The sequence below is a fragment of the Dipodomys spectabilis genome, unplaced genomic scaffold (genome assembly GCF_019054845.1).
Source record: "Dipodomys spectabilis isolate Male_0828 unplaced genomic scaffold, ASM1905484v1 ptg000273l, whole genome shotgun sequence".
In the NCBI taxonomy this organism is placed as follows: Eukaryota; Metazoa; Chordata; class Mammalia; order Rodentia; family Heteromyidae; genus Dipodomys; species Dipodomys spectabilis.
Genome location: NW_024870950.1, coordinates 9,500,078 through 9,518,731, shown reverse-complemented (window position 1 = coordinate 9,518,731; position 18,654 = coordinate 9,500,078). Strand labels below are relative to the sequence as shown.

The 18,654-nt window shown below is 49.4% G+C and overlaps 2 protein-coding genes across 10 annotated transcripts; one reads left to right on the top strand and one right to left on the bottom strand.

Annotated features, from left to right (window-relative positions):
• Positions 1-321: 321 nt before the first annotated feature.
• Positions 322-15,615, bottom strand: Lrrc29 (leucine rich repeat containing 29). Of its 5 annotated transcripts, none has more exons than XM_042700849.1 (8): positions 15,570-15,615; positions 13,355-13,456; positions 4,615-5,598; positions 3,333-3,548; positions 3,052-3,195; positions 2,685-2,902; positions 2,412-2,586; positions 322-1,164 (listed from the first exon to the last, which is right to left on the bottom strand). In XM_042700849.1, exons 1-7 carry the CDS (start codon positions 15,591-15,593, stop codon positions 2,418-2,420), a joined length of 1,857 nt encoding a protein of 618 aa, XP_042556783.1. In that variant the 5' UTR covers positions 15,594-15,615; the 3' UTR covers positions 322-1,164; positions 2,412-2,417. The 5 variants fall into 5 exon arrangements, with proteins under 5 accessions (XP_042556783.1, XP_042556784.1, XP_042556785.1 ...); XM_042700850.1 differs by having other exon boundaries at positions 322-1,160; XM_042700851.1 differs by lacking the exon at positions 2,685-2,902 and having other exon boundaries at positions 3,050-3,195.
• An 86-nt stretch (positions 15,616-15,701) lies between these two features.
• On the top strand, positions 15,702-18,566 carry Tmem208 (transmembrane protein 208). 5 transcript variants are annotated; one of them, XM_042700856.1, is made up of 7 exons: positions 15,702-15,818; positions 16,104-16,236; positions 16,318-16,413; positions 17,681-17,740; positions 17,820-17,956; positions 18,114-18,198; positions 18,287-18,566. In XM_042700856.1, the coding sequence occupies exons 2-7, from the start codon at positions 16,141-16,143 to the stop codon at positions 18,422-18,424; spliced, it is 612 nt and encodes a 203-aa protein (XP_042556790.1). In that variant the 5' UTR covers positions 15,702-15,818; positions 16,104-16,140; the 3' UTR covers positions 18,425-18,566. The 5 variants fall into 5 exon arrangements, with proteins under 5 accessions (XP_042556790.1, XP_042556792.1, XP_042556794.1 ...); XM_042700858.1 differs by lacking the exon at positions 18,287-18,566 and having other exon boundaries at positions 17,820-17,982; positions 18,114-18,202; XM_042700857.1 differs by lacking the exon at positions 16,104-16,236 and having other exon boundaries at positions 15,703-15,818.
• Positions 18,567-18,654: the final 88 nt, after the last annotated feature.

Sequence of the window (18,654 nt, the reverse complement as noted above, 5' to 3'; positions counted from 1 at the left end):
CTGTGGGGATTATTCTCATTCTCCTTTAGTGCTGAACTCACAGAGGCATGACCTATTGTCTTGTTGGCACCTGCCAAGTAGCAGGACAGGAGGCATTGCTCCAAAGAGATGCTTTCTGGGCAACATTACAGGGGCTGAGTCTGGGAGCAATGCTTCTAGAATGCTGTTTACAATCCTCAGAACTCAGTCTTCATCTCTGCTTGTCCTGGCTAGTCCTTTTTGCAGTTTGGAGGTCTCTGGTGAGAGGCATGAAAGGAGAGGTGTATAATGGGACCTACTTTCTGCTGAGGAACCAAACCCCTAGTTCCAAAGAGCATCCCGAGGCCGGTGTAGTTTCTAAGCAGATTTAGACAAAAGGGAATTCTTTACTGAAAGCTCTGCATGCCATTAAAACCTAATTCAGAGCTGAGCACCAGTGGCTCATGCCTATAGTCCTAGCTACTCGGGAGGCTGAGATCTGAGGATTGAAGTTTAAAGCCAGCCTGGATAAACTCATGAGACTCTCTTAACTTGAAAAAAGCCAGACTGGAGACGTGGTTCAAGTAGCAGTGCACCAAGCTGTGAGTAAAAAAGCCAAGCAAGAGTGCAAGGTTCTGAGTTCAAGCCCCTGTGCCAGCACCAAAATCCAACTCAGGAGTATGAATGAGGTACAGGCCACAGACAAAACAGACACTTTAAAGGCTAAAGAAGGGGTGTTGGGTCTGGCAGGTCAGGCTTGGAGGAATGGAGGCTCCAAGTCCCTGAGGCACAGAAGAGCACGAGGCAGGCTGAGTGCTGCTACCTACCTTCCTTATCCACGCCACTCACTGTTTCTTACCTAGTACCTCCTCAAGTAGTTTACCTTAAAGACAGATGAAACAGCATCTCATTTGGAGAATCCACTTGTCTTTTCCCCCATCCCAGCCAGCACTTCTTATCCTTAGGCATCCAGTGTGCCAGGCTGGGTTGAGAGACTTCCCATCACACTTAGAGTGGTTTGTTATTGAGTTCAAGGTGGAAACAGGAGGCAGGGATCCCAGATGTAGCTGGGCTGCCCATACTGCCCATTCTTCCTTTTCAGTGTCTTCAGTCCATTGTCCATGCTACTGTCATCTCAGCAACTATCTCCTGACTTCTGACCTCTAGTTGTGTTCCAGTCGTCTCAGTACCTGTTATTCCACCTTCCTTGTAAATCATAAATCATGTCATTACACACTCATATACACTCTATATTCTTAAGTGTCTCCCTATTCATTGTCTATGAACTAATGGTCATGGTTACCATGATTGAGCAGAGTTGAGATAGGTAGGCTGCAGACATGTAGTTTAGTTACTGTACCTGTAGTCTGCAGCCATTCTTGAATGGAATCTTCTCTGTACCTCATCAGAGCCTACTCTTATCGGCTCAGCAATAGCTCTGGACTGCCTATGTGTACCCCCATAGTTCCCCCCCCCACCGTCTACCTTGCCCTTCTCTCATTTTTCACTGCTTTTATTCCTTCCTTGACCCTCCAAGTTCATTGCTGCCCTGGAATTCTGGTTTCTCTACCACACACACTCATCACATTAGATCACCCCTGACAGTTGGCTTATTTGTCTTTCCAGCTGGCCTGGGGACTAGCAGTGTTGGCACTCAACCCCTACATGAAGCACCATCTAAGTACTTCTAGAATTGATGGATAGATGGACAAAGTGTGGGGACATCTCATAGATGTTGTTGAGAAGTCACTGACACTGTTTAGAGGGTTGGGCTAGAAGGCCTATAATGACTCTTCTACCCAGAGATGCTGTCCTATTTTTCTTTTCCCGTCTCCTACCCGCTATGAAAACAGTACATTGAATCAGCCATCATTAACCAGTTGTTCCTGAGTTCTGGCTGGGCCCAGTACCATTGCAGCAAGGCATGTCCAGGATACTGTGCTGGGAATGGCTTTAATGTCTCCTGATTGAGTTAGTGTTGACCAGCCCTGAAGGGTCAACTGAGGTAGGAGATGAAGGGCCCTTTAGTCTGAGAACTTCAGAACAGGTAAGATCTGGAACTTTTAATTCTGTTTGGGTTTACCAGAAGTAGGTAGTTTGGCTGTTAAAGCTCAGTGCATATGAGGGCTGGGAGAGCACTCAGAGGGAGCAAGTACAAAGAATACTGGCCTTAGGTGTAAGATGTTGGGTGGGCAGGGAAGTACAGGGTCTACTCTGTCCCGGCACCAGACTGAGCCTGCCTGTGGGCCTGGCCTCCCAAACAGGGTGAATGGAAAGTGACTGTTGCCTGCAGGGAAGCCTAGGGCAGGAAGTTTCCTGGGATGACCTAGATTGAGTCCTAGACAAACTTTGAAGCAGGAGGCAAGGGGCCCTACAGCAAACTCCTAAGTCCTTAGACCTGGGCTGGAACCAAAGGTTATGGTAAAGACTAAGCTGTAGGGCTGGTTACTGACCTGGTCTTAGAGTGTGAGAGTCAGGTCAGCCCCTCCAACGAAGCGGGACTGGATGCAGGTCACCTGAGGCAGCTGTTCTTGAAAGCGCCTGATGGCCGCCATGTTAATACCAGGACACATGGCCACATCCAACACCTGGAGCTGCTTGCATGCCTGAGTAATGGCATCCAGTGTTCTGTAGAAAGGCCACTGGATGAGTGCCTAGCCCAACCCAAGGCCCCAGCCCGTCCCCTGCACTGTGGCTCCATTTGCTCAGTGCTGTCACACACTCACTGCTCTGTGAGTTGACTACAGCTGGATAGGTTGATGTGCTGCAGCCTTGGCCAGGACCTGGCTGCCTGGGCCCAGCCCTCATCACTAAGATGGCTGCAGTGACTCAGCACCAAACGCTCCAGACTGGGGCAGCCCCTGGCCACAGCCACCAAACCCATGTCTGTGAGTGCTGGCAATAGGCTCAGTGACAACCGCCTCAGCTGGGGGAACTGAAGCACCTGTAAAGGAGATGGCATTGGAACTCAGAGCCTGGGCCCCTTCCCACCTCAGGGGTGTGACAGGAACTCAATAAGAAAGGCATGCCATGTAAAAAGTGGGTTGGCCCAGGCCCCTGGCTCCAGCCCCAAGATCCTCAGCCTACCCACACCTTGGCCAAACTGGCATCGGTCAGCTTGCTGCAGGCTGTGAGATCCAACTCCTGGAGGGCCTGAAGCTTGAGCAGGGAGGGGCGCTGTGGTTGGGGAGAAGGATCCGTAGAGTCCGAGGCCTGATGTTTCAGCTCTGCATGTGACTGTGGAAAGAAACCCCTGCTTCTCAGGTTCTTCCTGAGTTTGGCCTCATATGTTTCTAAAGAGAAACTTGGGAAGGGTTAGGAGGGCAGCTGAGCCCAGAGGTCACCCCACTCTCCCTGGCCTTAAGATCTCCCACCTGGGGGCCTAATGCAGGCTCCTCATTTGGTTCCTCCAGCCCCAGAAGCCCCCAGTCACAGAGCTCCTTGCACCAAGCCAGGCGCAGGACTGAGAGGTGGGTGAGGTAGGAGCAGATGGCCTGCATGGTCCGGTTGGTGAGAGTCACACAAGATGACAAGTCTAGCACCCTCAAGCTCGAGCTCAGCACTGGGATCATGGAGAGCACAGATGCGTCCTAGAAGGTAGGGAGAAGAAGCCAGAGTAGAGGTCCCCAGCAAGGGTCTGCCCAAGGTTCCTGGAACAAGACAACAGGGAGCTGCCAGAGGACCCAGGCAGCACCCAGGCTGCATGGCCCACGCTGGCTATCCAAGTTTGAAGCGGACACGGTAGCCCATGGGGGTGAGAACCATGAAGAGGCTGCTGACGGACAAAAGTTGACTGCAAATGATGCAGAAAGAATGTAGGTAGAAATTTCCAAGATATCTGCCCTGCTTGTGTTCCCAACTCTTGATAAAGGATGGGATGACCCTCAGCCCATTGGGCCAGGGGTGAACAGGTGACTAAGCAGAGCCAATCAGAAGTGCTCCCTCTAGAACTTGAACCACAAGTGTGAGGCTGTGGTCAGAACTGAGACTGTCACCTGCAGAGAAAAATAGAGATGGAGCAGCAGGATCTGAGGGCCTGGGCAGAGGATGCTGGCTTTTAGGGAGATATAGAGGGGCTGGGGAGGCACAGGGATGGTGAGGCCCAGGAGAACAGTAAGAGACACTAACATCCAAAGGAATAAATAGGCCCAGGAAAGGGGCACTTACAGCAAAACAAGGTTGAGAGACAGGTAGTGCCCACATCACAGTAATAGGTTGAAAGAATAACCCGGTAAGGAGAGACTGTGCGACATTCTCAGAAGACAGAAATGCCATCCAGAGGAACAAGAATGAGCCATACGAAAGGACTCACTTTTGCTAGGAAGCAACTCTACTACCATGTGAAATTCTCTCTGGAGGTCCTGCTTGAGTGCCTTCTTAAGAGCCCCCTTCCCTGCCATTCTCTTCCATTACCCTTTCTCCAGCCTTCCTGCTTCCAGAATACGTATGTAAGTATTGGGATACACTTAATGTCTTGGGACTTTCTTTGCCTGGGCCTAGAGTGGAGACTCTGGGGAGGCATGCCAACAGCCTATGTTTGGGTTTCTCTTTTCTTCCAGACCATGGCTATGCTCTAACTACTTTGCCTGGGGCTACAGGCAAGCCCTTCATCCCCACCCTCCAAGCTGCCCTAGAGAGGAAGAGAGGGTTGCTCACCTTTAGTGAAGAGCAGTAGGCCAGCCTGAGAGAGGTCAATGGGGGTGGAGTTCCACGTACTGTTCCCAGGGCCTGGGCCAGCTCCCGCCCGCTCACCAAGCAGCACTCAGCCATGTCCAGGCTCTGCAATTCCCGCAGGCCCCCGAGGGCTGTACACCCTGCATCTGTCAGCCGTTGCAGCTTCCCAAGGCTCAGGTGCCGCAGATGTCGTAGGCCCCTGCTCACAGCCAAAAGTGCCCCATCAGTCAGTTCTGAGCAGCCGCTGAGGTTCAGGGAAGTAAGGCCAGGTTGCTGACGGCACAGAGTGGCCACAGCCTCTGTAGAGAGGTCCCGGCAGCTGTGCAGGTTCAGCTCCTGCAGCTGCAGCCCAGCCACCTGGCCTAGGGCCCGCAGGGCCTCAGGTGGTAAGCCAGTGCCACTTAGGTCCAGGGAGCGTAAACTGCCAGCCCGTTCCTTCACGAATTTCAGCAGGTTTTGGAAGGATAGTTCAAAGGGTGGGGAGCCCTGGGGACCCCAAGCTGGGGCTGACTCGAAGGTAAGGTGGCAGTAAGCCAAAGAGAGGCGCTCCAAGCTGGGGACACAGTTGCTGAGCTGGTTGAAGCTGAGGTCAGTCAGGTCTCGCAGGCCGGCCAGGTTGAGCTCACGGAGGCCACTTAGCGCCTGCCGGACACGTTGTGCTGTCTCAGGCTGAGCCAGTAGCATGTCTGATGTAAAAAGGCTGTTGCAGCCACTGAGATCAAGGGTGCGCAAGGCTGGGCATCGCAGGACCAGAGCCACAAAGGAGGCCTCTGTGGGACTGCCCCCACCCAGGCACAAGCTCTGCAGGTGTGGGCCTAGGTGGTAGGCAATGGACTGGAGCACCTGGTGGGAGGCTGGTGAGCCATCCAGGTTGACTAAGCTGATGCAGGAGATGCCCCGGAGGCCCAAGCTCTTGATAGCCGAGAGTGAGGCAGAGGACACAGGGATGTTGTACCGCACTTTTCTCTATAGAGTAGCAGTAGGCCTAAGGTTAGTTCTCTGGCCAGAGGTTGAGGGCAGGTGAGGAAGGGTTCCTCCACAATGAAGATCCACTGTGATGTGTGGTTGAAGGGTGTAGGGAGGAAATGGGAGTGGGGACAACAAATCATGTTGGGATTTGAAGAGTGCTGCCTATCGGAGGCAGGCAAGAAGATTAGTGAAAGGACAGGACTAGATGCCTAAGGAAGGGCAGGCACAGAGCAGGGAGTTGGCTGAGCACAGGAGGGCTGAGATGTGACCTGAAGGAAGCCCAATGAAACCCTATTGGGCAAGAGGACAAAGTATCTGGACCCCAACCTTGCAAACTCTCAGAAGGAGGCCCTGACCTCCATGTTCCCAGTCTCCTGCTCTAGGAACTTGGTATTAGCTAAGCAGACAGCTCTTTTTTGCTGAAGGCTAATGCTTTACCACTTCTTCCCTCCCATTTTTGTAGGTTATTTATAGCGTTTTTAGAAGAAGTAAAAGCTGGGCGCCTGGTGCTCACACCTGTAATCCTAGCAACTCACAAGGCTGAGATCTGAGGATCACAGCTCAAAGCCAGCTCGGCAAGTCTGTGAGACTCTTATCTCTAATAAACCACTCAGAAAACTGGAAGTGGCACTATGGCTCAAGAGGTAGAGGGCTAGCCTTGAGCTGAAGAGCTGAGGGACAGCGTGCAGGCCTAGAGTTCAAGCCCCACAACCGACAATAAATAAATAAATAAATAAATAGAAGAAGTGAAGCAGTGTTTACAACTTTCTGTGGCCCAGGTGCCAGAAGTCTGCAGTAGGCAGTGAAGTGTGGAGCCCCTGGTGGCCTCAAAGTGCCCTAGGCATATGAATGTTTGCAAAAATAGTTTTGTGTGTAAAGGAAAGACCATGTGCCTGAGCATGTATGTGTACATGTAAGCACACATGAACAAACACATGTAGGACTGCCCGAAGTCAGGAGAATCCCTGTAGCACATCTAGATAAGGAAGGAGAAGCCAGGTGTCAGTGGCTCACACCTGTAATCTTAGCTACTCAGGAGGCTGAGATCTGAGGATCGCAGTTCAAAGCTAGTTTGGGCGGGAAAGTCTGGGAGACTCATCTCTAATTAACTAGCAAAAAGCCAAAATGGAGATATGGTTCAAGTGGTAGAGCATCAGCACTGAGCAAAAAAAGCTAAAGGATAGCCCTCAGGCCCTGAGTTAAAGCCTCAGTACCATCACCACCACCACCCCACCCCTAGGAGGAAAAAAAAAAAAAGGTAAGGAAGAAGCCTTCTCAGAGGAGGTGCTAAGGAAGTTGAGCTGGCCCTGTTCAGGAGAGCAAGAATAAGGAATGCATGGTGAGAGTAGGGTATGACCCAGGAGGCACATTTATCACTAAGTTGTATAAGCTGCCTGGTGCAAGAGTATAGGAGCCTCCACCTAAGAAAATTATTTTCATTAAATCTTCCTAGCTCTTATGTAGCCAAGAGGAAGTCAGTATAATTTGTATGCAAGAGGCCTGTAGGGGAAGGAAAAACTACTTGGCTTCTAAAATCCTAGACCCTGGGTTAGAGATATGGCTCAGTGGTAGAGTGCTCACTTAGCATGTTCAAGGCTGTTCCCTTCTTTCTTAGATTGCAAGCAAATTGTAGTGAAATAAGACCCTTGGTTTTGCATCCTAATGCAGGAAAGCAAGCTCCCTGAAATCTTACCAGTGCCTGCAAAAGAAGCCACTGTTCTTGCTGTGTATCTCACTGACAGCACCAAAAGGGAAAGGGAAATGTAATAGTGACATGCAGGATGGGCTCCTACAAAATTTTATCAGCAGGACTCTCCCAGGTAGAGATGGGGGTAGAAATCAGCCTGGCTTTTGCCTCCGACAGAAGTGGCCACCATTGCTGTTATGTTGGCAAGCAGAATGTGTGTAAGAACTGGCACCAGCTTCTCACAGCAATCAGAGGTTGGTTAGGTTTCCCTTCTGGATCCCACCTCCAAATCATGGCCTTTCCCAGTGACAGCACTCATAGAAGATCTCTTGAGATAGGACATCAGGGACTCCCGAGTCTGGGTCCCTCTCAGATTTAAGGAGAGCTAAGGCAGGAGGCTGGGGAGGGAGATGAAAAGGTCAGAAAGAGAAAGGTGTGGAAAGGAAAGAATTATGCCTCTTGCCACTGCCAAGCCTTGCAGGATGGATGAGTCAGTCTATGAGGAATAAACGAGTGTTGGGGGAGCTGAGAGCTGAGAGTTGGTTGCCCAGGCAGCACCCGCCCCCACCACTCTTATGTGGAGCCTGAAAGTCTCACAGGCCTCAACTGGCAGCAGAAGCTACAGGTGCGCATTCTCATCCTCTTCCTGAGAGCCTGAACAGCAGGCTAACTCCTTATGTGCAAGGTAGACACAGTGTGAAGGGAGAATACTGACAGTTACACTGGGCCCAGTCCAGGGCTGACAACTGTCAGCCAAAAGGTACTGGACAAACAGGCAGGGCCTAGCTTGCAGGACATTTGTTTGTTTGTTTTTTTGGGTCCGGTCATGGGGCCTGAACTCTGGGCCTGGGTGCTGTCCCTCAGCTCTTCAGCTCAAGGCTAGCGCTCTACCACTTGAGCCACAGCGCCACTTCTGGCTTTTTTCTTTTTGCTTATGTGGTGCTGAGGAATCGAACCCAGGGCCTCTGGCATGCAAGGCAAGCGCTCTACCACTGAGCCACCTTCCCAGACCCTTGCAGGACTTTTGATACTAGGATAAGACCACTTATCACCCTATCCTGCTCCTGAGGTCAAGTGGTCTTAACTTAAGGAGCCTAGAGAAGCTGTTTAGGGCTTTTTGTTTATGAATTCCTGTTCCAGGCTAGGTGTTGGTAGCTCACGCCTGTAATCCTAGCTACTCAGGAGGCTGAGATCTGAGGATCACGGTTCAAAGCCAGCCCGGGCAGCAAAGTCAGTGAGACTCTTATCTCCAATAAACCACTAGAAAACCGGAAGTGGCACTGTGGCTCAAGTGGTAGAGCGCTCGCCTTGAGCTGAAGAGCACAGGGACAGCGCCCAAGCCCAGAGTTCAAGCCCCTCGGCCAACCAAAAAAAAAGATTCAAAGCCAGCCCAGGCAGGGAAGTCTGTGAGACTCATCTCCAATTAACTAGCAACAACAAAAACAACAACAAAAAGCCAAAAGTGGAGCTGTGGCTCAAGTGATAGAGTGCAAGCCCCAGGACTAGCACATACACAAAAAAGTTCATCTTCCAGTTTTAGGGACCAGCCAATCATCCTAGTCTCCTCCTTTTTCCATGCCCACATCTTTTTTTATTGTGGGGCTTGAACTCAGGGCCTGGGTGTTGTCCTTGATATCCCTGAGCTCTTTTGCTCAAGGTTAGTGCTCTACCACTGTGAGCTACAGTCCCACTTCTGGTTTTTGAGTGGTTAACTGGAAATAAAAGTCTCACAGGGACTTTTCTACCTGAGCTGGCTTCAAACCACAATCCTCAGATCTCAGCCCCCTGAGTAGCTAGTTTTACAGGTGTGAGCCACAGGTGCCCGGCCATTCCAGCAGCTCATAAGCAATTACAAAGTCATTTGAGAAGCATCTAAATGCCTACTTTTAAAAGTGACAACAATTGGGGGCGGGGGGTGGGGGGGGAGACGGGACACACTGCAAGTGGAACCAAATGCAAGGCCCTAAGTTCGAACCTGAGTTTGTTTAAGTAAGTATGCTAAGCAGACAAACAAATGTAACAAATGCCCACTGACCATGGGAGACCAGGGTTTTGTGGTTCCCTAGTGAAGCCCTGCATTGAAACTATAGGCCTGAGTACAAGCTCAGAGACCTGATGGAGAAAAGGCCTCCCTGTATTCTGTACTAGAAGCAAGGCTAAAGTGCCTGTTTCAACAGAAGAATGTGGGGAAATGCAGGCCTGGTACTCTGGAAAGGAGCTAAACTCCTCTCAGGTTGGGATGGGGGAGGCAGTGGAGGGCAGAGTCTTCTGCTCTTTCTCTACAGTGAACAACCCAACAATGGACAATCAGTGCTTCTCAGTAGCGCCTAGGTTTGTTGGAGAGCACTGCCACTGCCTGCATCCTTATTTGAGATTAGGATTATGTGAACAGTAGAGGTAGGTTAGGGAAATAAGAAGTTACCAAATCCAGCATCCTAGGCTGGTTAGACCTAGGCCAGCTTGGCTTTGGCAATCCATAGCTGTTCCATACCATCAGTGACTGAGGACACTGCTTCCTCTTCTACTTGCCCACACCTGGGCCCTGGGAGATGGTTCCTGCCCACAGAGTCCTGCAGATTCCTCTCTGGGATATGTGGTTAGCTGGAGAGCAGCTTCAGCTCTATAATGGTAGCCTCTAAGACCACTGTCACTGATGCTACCCTCCTTTTCTCTTCCTCTTCGCTCCTCCTCACCCCACCTATACCCAAAGCCCTGCCTCCACTCTCTCTCCTCAGAACTTGCTGTCTTGCTTCCCTCATGATGCTGTGTCTATTCTCCTAATGAAATCAGCTGCCTCTTCAGAGGATAATGAATACTGCCAAGGAAGCCAGGGTCTCTCCTCTTTCCTATTCCAAAATTGGCCTCTCCTATCCTGACTCCTTCTTACCTTTCTACCCCTTCCCATCCTCCAGAAACTCTCTCCTAACCCACCATTTTCTCCAGCTCTGAGCCTATGCAGTGCTTCACCTTACCTGCCTTCTTAGGGAAGAACTGTTCTGCTTCTAATAGAAACCAGGTGAGAAGTTTCCTCTTCCCTTGTTCATATCTGACAACTGGTTCCTGGCAGGACCCGGACCTCCTTCCCACTCTTGCTCTTTGGATTTTGCTTGCCCTTTTCTCTTGGCCCCAGGAAGAGGTATCCCAAGTTCTTCAGGGAGTTGTATTGTTTCTGTCTTACTCCCATTCTTTCCACAAACAACAAATCAAGCTCCCTTCATCCTGCAGCCCCTCTTCTCTCCTCTCTGATTTCTCCTCTTCCAGCTGCACCTTTGGAAGCACAAGGCCACACCCACATCTACTGTCTGGCTTTACAATCCCTCCTCCATCCCCACCTCAGCAGATTCACTCATTCATGGTGTCAGCTTCTCTCCAATAAGGTTCTTTTTCCCTCCCTCCTCCCTCCCTCTCCTTCTTCCCAGTCCTAGGGTGTGAACTCAGTGTCTGGGGTCTGTCTCTGAGCATCTCTGAGTTTAAGCTAGCACTCTACCACTTGAGCCACAGCGTCACTTCTGGCTCTTTCTGTTTATGTGGTACTGAGGAATCACACCCAGGGCTTTCTGCATGCTAGGCAAGCACCCTTTTTTTTTTTTGGGGGGGGGTCCAGTTGTGGGGCCTAAACTCTGGGCCTGGGCGTTGTCCCTCAGCTCTTCAGCTCAAGGCTAGCGCTCTACCACTTGAGCCACAGCACCACTGCAGGCTTTTTTTCTTTTTGCTTATGTGGTGCTGAGGAATTGAACCCAGGGCCTCAGGCATGCAAGGCAAGTGCTCTACCACTGAGCCACCTTCCCAGCCCTAGGCAAGCACTCTTATCACTAAGCCACATTCCCAGCCTTCCAGTAAGGTTCTCTCTACTACCAACATGTAGGGGCTTCTTTCCAATCTCCCACAATGTCCTGTACAACATGCCACTTGCTAGGGACAATTTCCTAGCTATTGTCCTTGGTGGTATTTCTCACTGGGGGGTCTGAGACTGCCCTCCTGGCTCTTCTCTTACCTGCTACCCTGCTCCTCACTGGTCTCTTTTGGGGCAACCAAAGAAGAGAGACCCAGTCAAGAGATGATGGCTTCCTCCTGGTTTATTCTACCTGGAGACAAATATATGCATGCACATACACACAATCTTTGTCTATTTCCATGTACCCCCGGCATGCCATATTTCATCTCATTGGGCAATCTTTTCTTTCCAATTGCTTTCTTTCTGGCCCATATACTTCTCCTAAACAACAAGCCCTAGGAGTTTCAAGGACCTCTCTCCAGATAGCCCCAATATAACATACTCAGATCTGAGTTTGCCATCTGTCCCTAACTGTGCTCCTTCTAATCTCTTGGCAGCCTCTACCAAGTCATCCTCACTGCTCACATCCACAATGGCCAAAGTCTTATCTGCTCCAATTCCTTGATATATTGAAATTATGTCTCTCTGCTTCAACTTCACTGCTTCTGGCTTCGTTCAGGTCCTTCTATTATCTGCCAGGAATATGTCACAGCACTTTCCTCCTAAAGGTTCTAGTCTCTATTTTCTCTGCCTCCAATCCATGCCTGATCTTATCATCTAAGGCAAATCTGATGATGCTCTTCAGGCCCTCTGACAAGTCTCCCCAACTACAAGAGAGAGGCCAAGCTTGCCAGCCCCCATGCAATCACTTCTACATCATATTGCAGTTTATTTCTTCAGCCTACCTCTTATCAGGTCCAGTCAGCTTACTTATTACTTCATAACATTTAAAAATAAATCTTCTTTTTGTCTGTTGTGGGGCCTGAACTCTGGGCATGGGCACTGTCCCTCAGATCTTCAGCTCAAGCTTAGTGCTCTACCACTTGAACCACAGTGCCACTTCTGGTTTTTTCTGCTTATGTGGTGCTGAGGAATCGAACTCAGGGACTCATGCATGCAAGGCAATCACTCTACCACTGAGCCACCTTCCCAGCCCCAATAAAAAGAAATCTTACCAAGTAAAAATCAGAAGAAATAATTTTGCTGTGAATCTACAACATCTCTAAAAATTACATTAAAAAAGAAAAATGTATATTTATTAAAATCTCTGAAGGAGTTCTAAACAACAATGAAGGAAATAAAAAAGGAACTCTTTAAACAACAATGAAGGAAATACAGAAAATGGATATTCAGAATTCAGGCTCGGTGTCTCAAAAGCAAAAATGCCTACCAATCTTATGAAGAGGCAAACATATCAGGAATATATTTCAATAAATATATAAAAATCAATCTCTTGATATATATAAAAATTCATACAAATGGGTAAGAAAAATACTAACACCCAGATAGTTAAATGCATAGAAATCACAAAGGAAGAACCAACAGTCAGCTACTGAAAAAAAAACTATTCAACTTCACTAATAATTAAAGAAACTAAACTTAAAACATTGTGACATTGTAACATTGTCTTTCAAACTAGCATAAATGTCAAGATGTCTACATTCATCTTCCTGCTAGGCTGTCTTCCTATACTCCTGTCCACTCTGCACTGCAGAGTTCCATGACACAAATCACATATTGTCACTAGGCTGCCTTAACATTCCTCACAGACTCCACAACAGTGATTAGGAGAAAGCCCAAGCTCTGCTCCCTGGCACATCTGCCAACTTGCAGTCTGATCCTATTCTAGTCTCATTTCCTACTACTTCTCTCACATGTATCTCAGTTCCAGTTATCTGGATGTTTCCAGATAACTATACCACACCTGGATGCCTCCACCTGTGCTGTTACCAGTTCTAGAAGATCAACCTGAATTCTCATCCTACTCCTTCAGGAGGTCTTCCCTGCACTGTTGGTTGATAGCCTTTGGATGTCCTTCATGTCCCTGTTGCACTGAGCCATGGTTATCAAGATCATTCATACTACTTGTCTTTTTCCTTCACTGGACTATGTACTCCTTATGTGGACCACATATTATTCATCTTGATTGCCTCAGCTCTGTACCCATAGCAAAATATGCATGAGTATATAAATATATATGACTAGATAGTAAATAGATGATAGATGAGCAGAGATAGGAGCAAGCTGAAGTGAGACAATACAGAATGGGCAAGATAGGATGAGAACCTTACCTCTCGGAGGGCATTCTGGGCTGCACAGTACCAAGCCCGGTTCACCAGGGAGGCCTCTTTCTGATCTGACAGAGGCAGGAAACTCAGAATATATGTGAGCATCTGAGGGGGAAAGACAGAGCATTTACCAACTATTAGTGCTGAGGGGCCTTTGGCATCTACTCCAGCTGATAGCACTGTGGATCTGAGGGTACCAGAGCTCTGTACCCTCAGAGCATTAGATGGAGGCTTCATGGAGTATTTGCTTACTCTCTTCAGCCTCCAAATATCTTTACTGTGAATAAACCTTTCCTGAGCACCATTCAAGTTCAGGCTTGTACCACCTAGTAACAATCAAACTTCCTGACTAGTTTGGTAGAAAAAATGTGAGTTTTTTTTTGGGGGGGAGGGTAGATAAACCTAGTCTAAACACCCTACTCTTTCAACTTATCCCTCTAAGCCCTATCTGTGAAACAGAAATTGTAGTGAGCTTTAAAGGGGTGCTATAAGAATTAAGTTATACAGCATTATGTCTTGCATAGATCTAGTAGGTGGAGCACTCCTCTGATCTTCTGAATTCCTACTTCTTCCTTCTGCCCTCACAGATCCAGTTCAAAACTGATTCCAGTTTCAGTATATCCCTGATTTAAAACAAACAAACAAACAAACCTTCAGGGCTGGAAAGTTGGCTCAGTGGTAGAGTGCTTGCCTCTCATGCATGAGGCCTCAGCACCACATAAGTAGAAAAAAGCTGGAAGCAGGGCTGTGGCTAAAATGCTAGGGCGCTAGCCTTGAGCTAAAGAGCTGAGGGACAGTGCCCAGGCCCAGAGTTCAGCCCCCACAACCGACAAAAAACAACAAACAAAAAAAAAAACCTTTAGGGTTTCGTAGTTCTCTTAGGACCAAATCTTCACACTGAGTACTGCCAGATCTCCATGCCTATTTGAGCCAGCTGGTCCCAGAACCTCTATAATCTATCCTCCATACTGTCCATAAAGACAGCATATCTATTTCCTTTTGCCTACACAGACCTCTTTCCTTGATGTCTTTTTTTTTCTAATGTCCTTCTTTAAGCTTGACTTTACCAGGCTCATTCTGATTTCTCCTTCTCTCCTCAGATGCTAAGCACTTTAGAAGTCCTCACCACAATACTTACTGGATTAAATTGAGGATGGAAAGGGGTATAGAAGGGGAAGGAACAGGGTGAGGATGATAAAACTGTTTATTTCTCAGAGGAGGATGACTATTAAGTAGAGCCAAGACCAGGGAGAAGAGGCATGGGGAAGAGAGATCTGATGGGAGCCAGCACTGACCAGGCAGGCCCCTAACCACAGGGAGAGGCAGGAAAATGTCTCCAGTAAGATACCACATGTGTTCTGGGCTGAGCAACCAATCCCAGGAGCAAAGGGGGAGGGGCATGATTCATTGGCCTTTCTAGAGGGACTAAAGGAGGGAGTGATAAGAGTGTCCATACATCTACAGGGATGTATGGACAGCCTCTGGGGTCAAGCAGAGAAGAGATCATTGCGGGGACTCATAGAAGGAGGAACAGGCTTATTTTTGCGAGGGAGAGAAAGCATTCCAGGACTGATGGCAAAGAATGCCCTGTCTCCCTTGGGCAATGGGAGGGGACGGCCAACCCTCAGAGCAAAAAGGATGGAGAAGCCATTAGGAACAAAACCTGTTATCTCCTGTCCCCAGGAGGACAGGAGAATGAACAAACATCCCATGGGGTGAAAAAGATAAAGGAGGACATCACTAGGGGACCTAGAGATTGAGGAGCAGGCTTGTCCTCCTTGCTAAAGGACCTCAGAAAACCCATTTCCAGAACAGTCGGCTTCCCACTTCCAGGGAGGGGGAGGAAGTAGAATGACCATTTGGGAGCCTTTAGGGACGATGGGATGGAGCAGACATCTTCCAGAACAGAGAGGAAGAGGAGGGTCATCTAAAGGAAAGGGGGTGGAAAGAGGGTCTAATTCTCGCTGAGACGACAGAGCAGCTGCCTCCTGGGTCCGATGGGGAGGAAGAGGATGGTCCCCCAAGACAAGCCAAAGGGGACAGATGGCCCCCAGAGCGGGGCCGTTACCCAGAAATAGCAGGTCCTAGCGTCCTCCGGGCGGGTCATTTTTGCCAAGCAGAAAGTGCCGGGTGAGCTGTCAGACAACCCCTCCCCAAAGCTGGGGTCCCTGAGGGCGGGGCCTGTCCGGAGCTAGGCCTGAGGACCGCTTCCTCTCACCTCCAGGGGCAGCGACTCCGCCATCGCATCCCTGCCGTCTCCGCCCCCGCGCAAGGTTTTCTGGGAAGTGTAGTCTGGCTCACGCTGGGGGTGGGGCTTGGGAAGGAAGTGGACTCCACTTCCGTCCAAGATCCTGACGGCGTTGGTCTGCACCGGAAGTGCATGGTCTGCCGATGTGGTGTCTAGTGACTGTGGTGTCAGCTTCCCGCTCTTGTTTCTCTGACTGGGTATTTGCTTTGCACCATGGCGGTAAGGAGTGAAATTAGGGAGGGGTTCACATCAGCAAAACGCTCCCGGGGCTAGGAGAGTGAAGAGGAATTTGGAGTGGGCCAGAAGGGGCGCCATCCAATGGCCGATTGTAGTAGAGTGAGGGTGTTGGGGAACGGAGATGGCGGCGAAAGACCAGAGTAGAGCTACTCCAGCCTCGGCTGGAGAGGGGCGCCGTTCACCTCCACCCAGGGAGTGCCTCCAGCCAAAAGCTGGACTTTACCAGGGTAGCTAGAGAAGGTATTAGCCCAAATTGGATTGTTTCAGGGTGAGCAGGAGGCGATCATAGCAGAGTGCTGTAAAGATGGATGTCAGCTCTAGACACGCTTGGAAGAAGGGTGGACATCCCGGGGACCGTTTGAGCATGAGGAGGATCTCGCTGAGGTGCAGGTGGAACTTGGTAGCTAGCCAAGTTGGTACGGGGAGTGAGGAGGACTATGGCTGAGAATAGCTCTCACAGCATTTTATCATCCCTCTACAGCCCAAAGGCAAGGTGGGCACTAGAGGGAAGAAGCAGATATATGAAGAGAATAGAGAAACCCTAAAGTTCTACCTGCGGATCATTCTAGGGGCCAACGTAAGTAATTGCCTCCTTTCTTCTATATTTATTCATAGCCCCACAGTCATCAGCCTGTTTGATGAGTATGGACACCATCTAATAGCTGTACCATATAGAACCGGGAGATAGTTCTATTCTATTTCTTCCTACAGGCCTAGCCTAGTGGCAACCTTGAAAGAGGAAAAGGCCCTTGGATTAGCTAGGAAAACTATTTTGCCCCAAGAAGGGAGCTCCCAGGTGCACTTGAACACAAATACTCTTATATGGCCAAAGCTCCAGCAAAGAACATTAAAAAAAAAAAAAAGTATGGAGCAGAGGCTAGATGTGATGGTGCATGCCTGTGATAGCAGTTTGGGAGTCTGAAGCAGGATGATCAAGAGTTTTCTGACATCCTGGGCAGCAAAGGCTCTTCTCTTGTCTCAAAAAAAAAAAAAAGGGCTGGGAAGGTGGCTCAGTGGTAGAGCGCTTGCCTTGCATGCTCAAGGCCCTGGGTTCGATTCCTCAGCACCACATAAACAAAAAGAAAAAAGCCGGAAGTGGCGCTGTGGCTCAAGTGGTAGAGCACTAGCCTTGAGCTGAAGAGCTGAGGGATAGCGCCCAGGCCCAGAGTTCAGGCCCCACGACCAGACCCCCCCCCCAAAAAAAAAGAAAAAGGAAAAGAAAAGCAGGGCTTTATTTAGTTCAGTAGTGTGTCACTTACCCTGATTCAATTCAGGATACTCCTCTCATCCCAAAAAACACACAGGAATGAGAAAGGATTCAGGCACAGAGAAAGTGCTAATTAGTGAAAGTAAATCCCAACAAAAAATAAAAATTAAAAAAAATGTGTCGGGTGCCAGTGGCTCACACCTGTAATCCTAGCTACCAAGGAGGCTGAGATCTGAGGATCATGATGAAAAGCCAGCCCGAGCAGGAAAGTCCGAGACTCTTATCTCCAATTAACCACCAAAAAATCGCAAATGGCGCTTTGGCTCAAATGGTAGAGCACTTGCCTTGAGATCAAGAGCTGAGGGACAGTGCCCAGGCCCCAGAATTCAAGCCCCATGACTGACAAAAAAAAGAAAATGGTTGGCCTTCCCACCCCAGGTACACAGGCAGACTTGGCTTTGAGAGTCAAATCTGATTATTTAAAGTCAGGAAGCAGGGCCCTTCCTTCTACCCCAGAACTACCTAGCTTCTCCCAAAGCCTGGCTTAATTCATGGTCAGAGTTGAGAGAATCTTGAAAGAAGTTTGTAGTTTGGAGATAAGCTTTCAACTCAACCCTGACTCTCTCTTTGTTTGCAGGCCATTTACTGCCTTGTAACCTTGGTCTTCTTCTATTCATCTGCCTCATTTTGGGCTTGGGTAAGTGTTTGCATCCCTGGAAGGTAATTGAGTGTAGGGTCAGTGGCTGCCCTTTGATACCCCTGTTTTTGGTCTGCAGATGGCCCTGGGCTTTAGTCTGGCAGTGTATGGGGCCAGCTACCACTCTATGAGCTCAATGGCTCGGGCAGCCTTCTCTGAGGATGGGGCCTTGATGGATGGTGGCATGGACCTCAACATGGAGCAGGGCATGGCAGAGTGAGTGTCCCCCACCGCCAGCCCAGGTGAGCGGCCCCAGGACTGGGGCTCTGGAACCTGAGGGCCCAAGACCCACAGCTACTTACAACTTGAGTAGAGTGGAAGGGAGCCAAATGGGCCCACCTACTGTCTTTGGCAGCCTCTCTTCTATCCACAGGCACCTTAAAGATGTGATTCTACTGACAGCCATTGTGCAGGTTCTCAGCTGCTTCTCCCTGTACATCTGGTCCTTCTGGCTTCTGGTGCGTAGTCTGGAGGAGACTCTAAGCATGTAACCCTCCCCAGTCTTCCTTCTTTGTACGTAGCCTCAAGTTACCTTTTCTCCCCTAGGCTCCTGGCCGGGCCCTTTACCTTTTGTGGGTAAATGTGTTGGGACCCTGGTTCACAGCAGACAGTGGCTCACCAGCACCAGAGCAAAATGAGAAACGGCAGCGCCGACAGGAGCGGCGGCAGATGAAACGGCTATAGCCATTGATGTGGCCACAGGCTGCTAGGCACTGGCTAGCTCTCAGGATATATGCCTCTCATGCCTGGAGCTACGAGGGCCTAGTCCAAGGGCCATAAGCGGCCTACAGCATAGGATTGTTAAATAAATGACTTACAATATGGCAAATGGCTGTGTGGCAATGATGAAGGACAAGGCTACAGGCCCAGCTTTGTGAGAAACTTGAAAGAAGAAAGTGCTCTTGACTAAGTAG

Coding starts and splice junctions, on each gene's coding strand:
- Lrrc29 (XM_042700849.1), bottom strand. CDS start 15,593: ATGGCGGAGTCGCTGCCCCTGGAG. Junction 5,599..13,354: donor CCCAGAATGCCCTCCGAGAG/GTAAGGTTCTCA, acceptor GCTACTCTATAG/AGAAAAGTGCGGTACAACAT. Junction 2,587..2,684: donor TGTAGTCAACTCACAGAGCA/GTGAGTGTGTGA, acceptor GCCTTTCTACAG/AACACTGGATGCCATTACTC.
- Tmem208 (XM_042700856.1), top strand. CDS start 16,141: ATGGATGTCAGCTCTAGACACGCTTGGAAGAAGGGTGGACATCCCGGG. Junction 17,741..17,819: donor CTGCCTCATTTTGGGCTTGG/GTAAGTGTTTGC, acceptor TTTGGTCTGCAG/ATGGCCCTGGGCTTTAGTCT. Junction 17,957..18,113: donor ATGGAGCAGGGCATGGCAGA/GTGAGTGTCCCC, acceptor TTCTATCCACAG/GCACCTTAAAGATGTGATTC.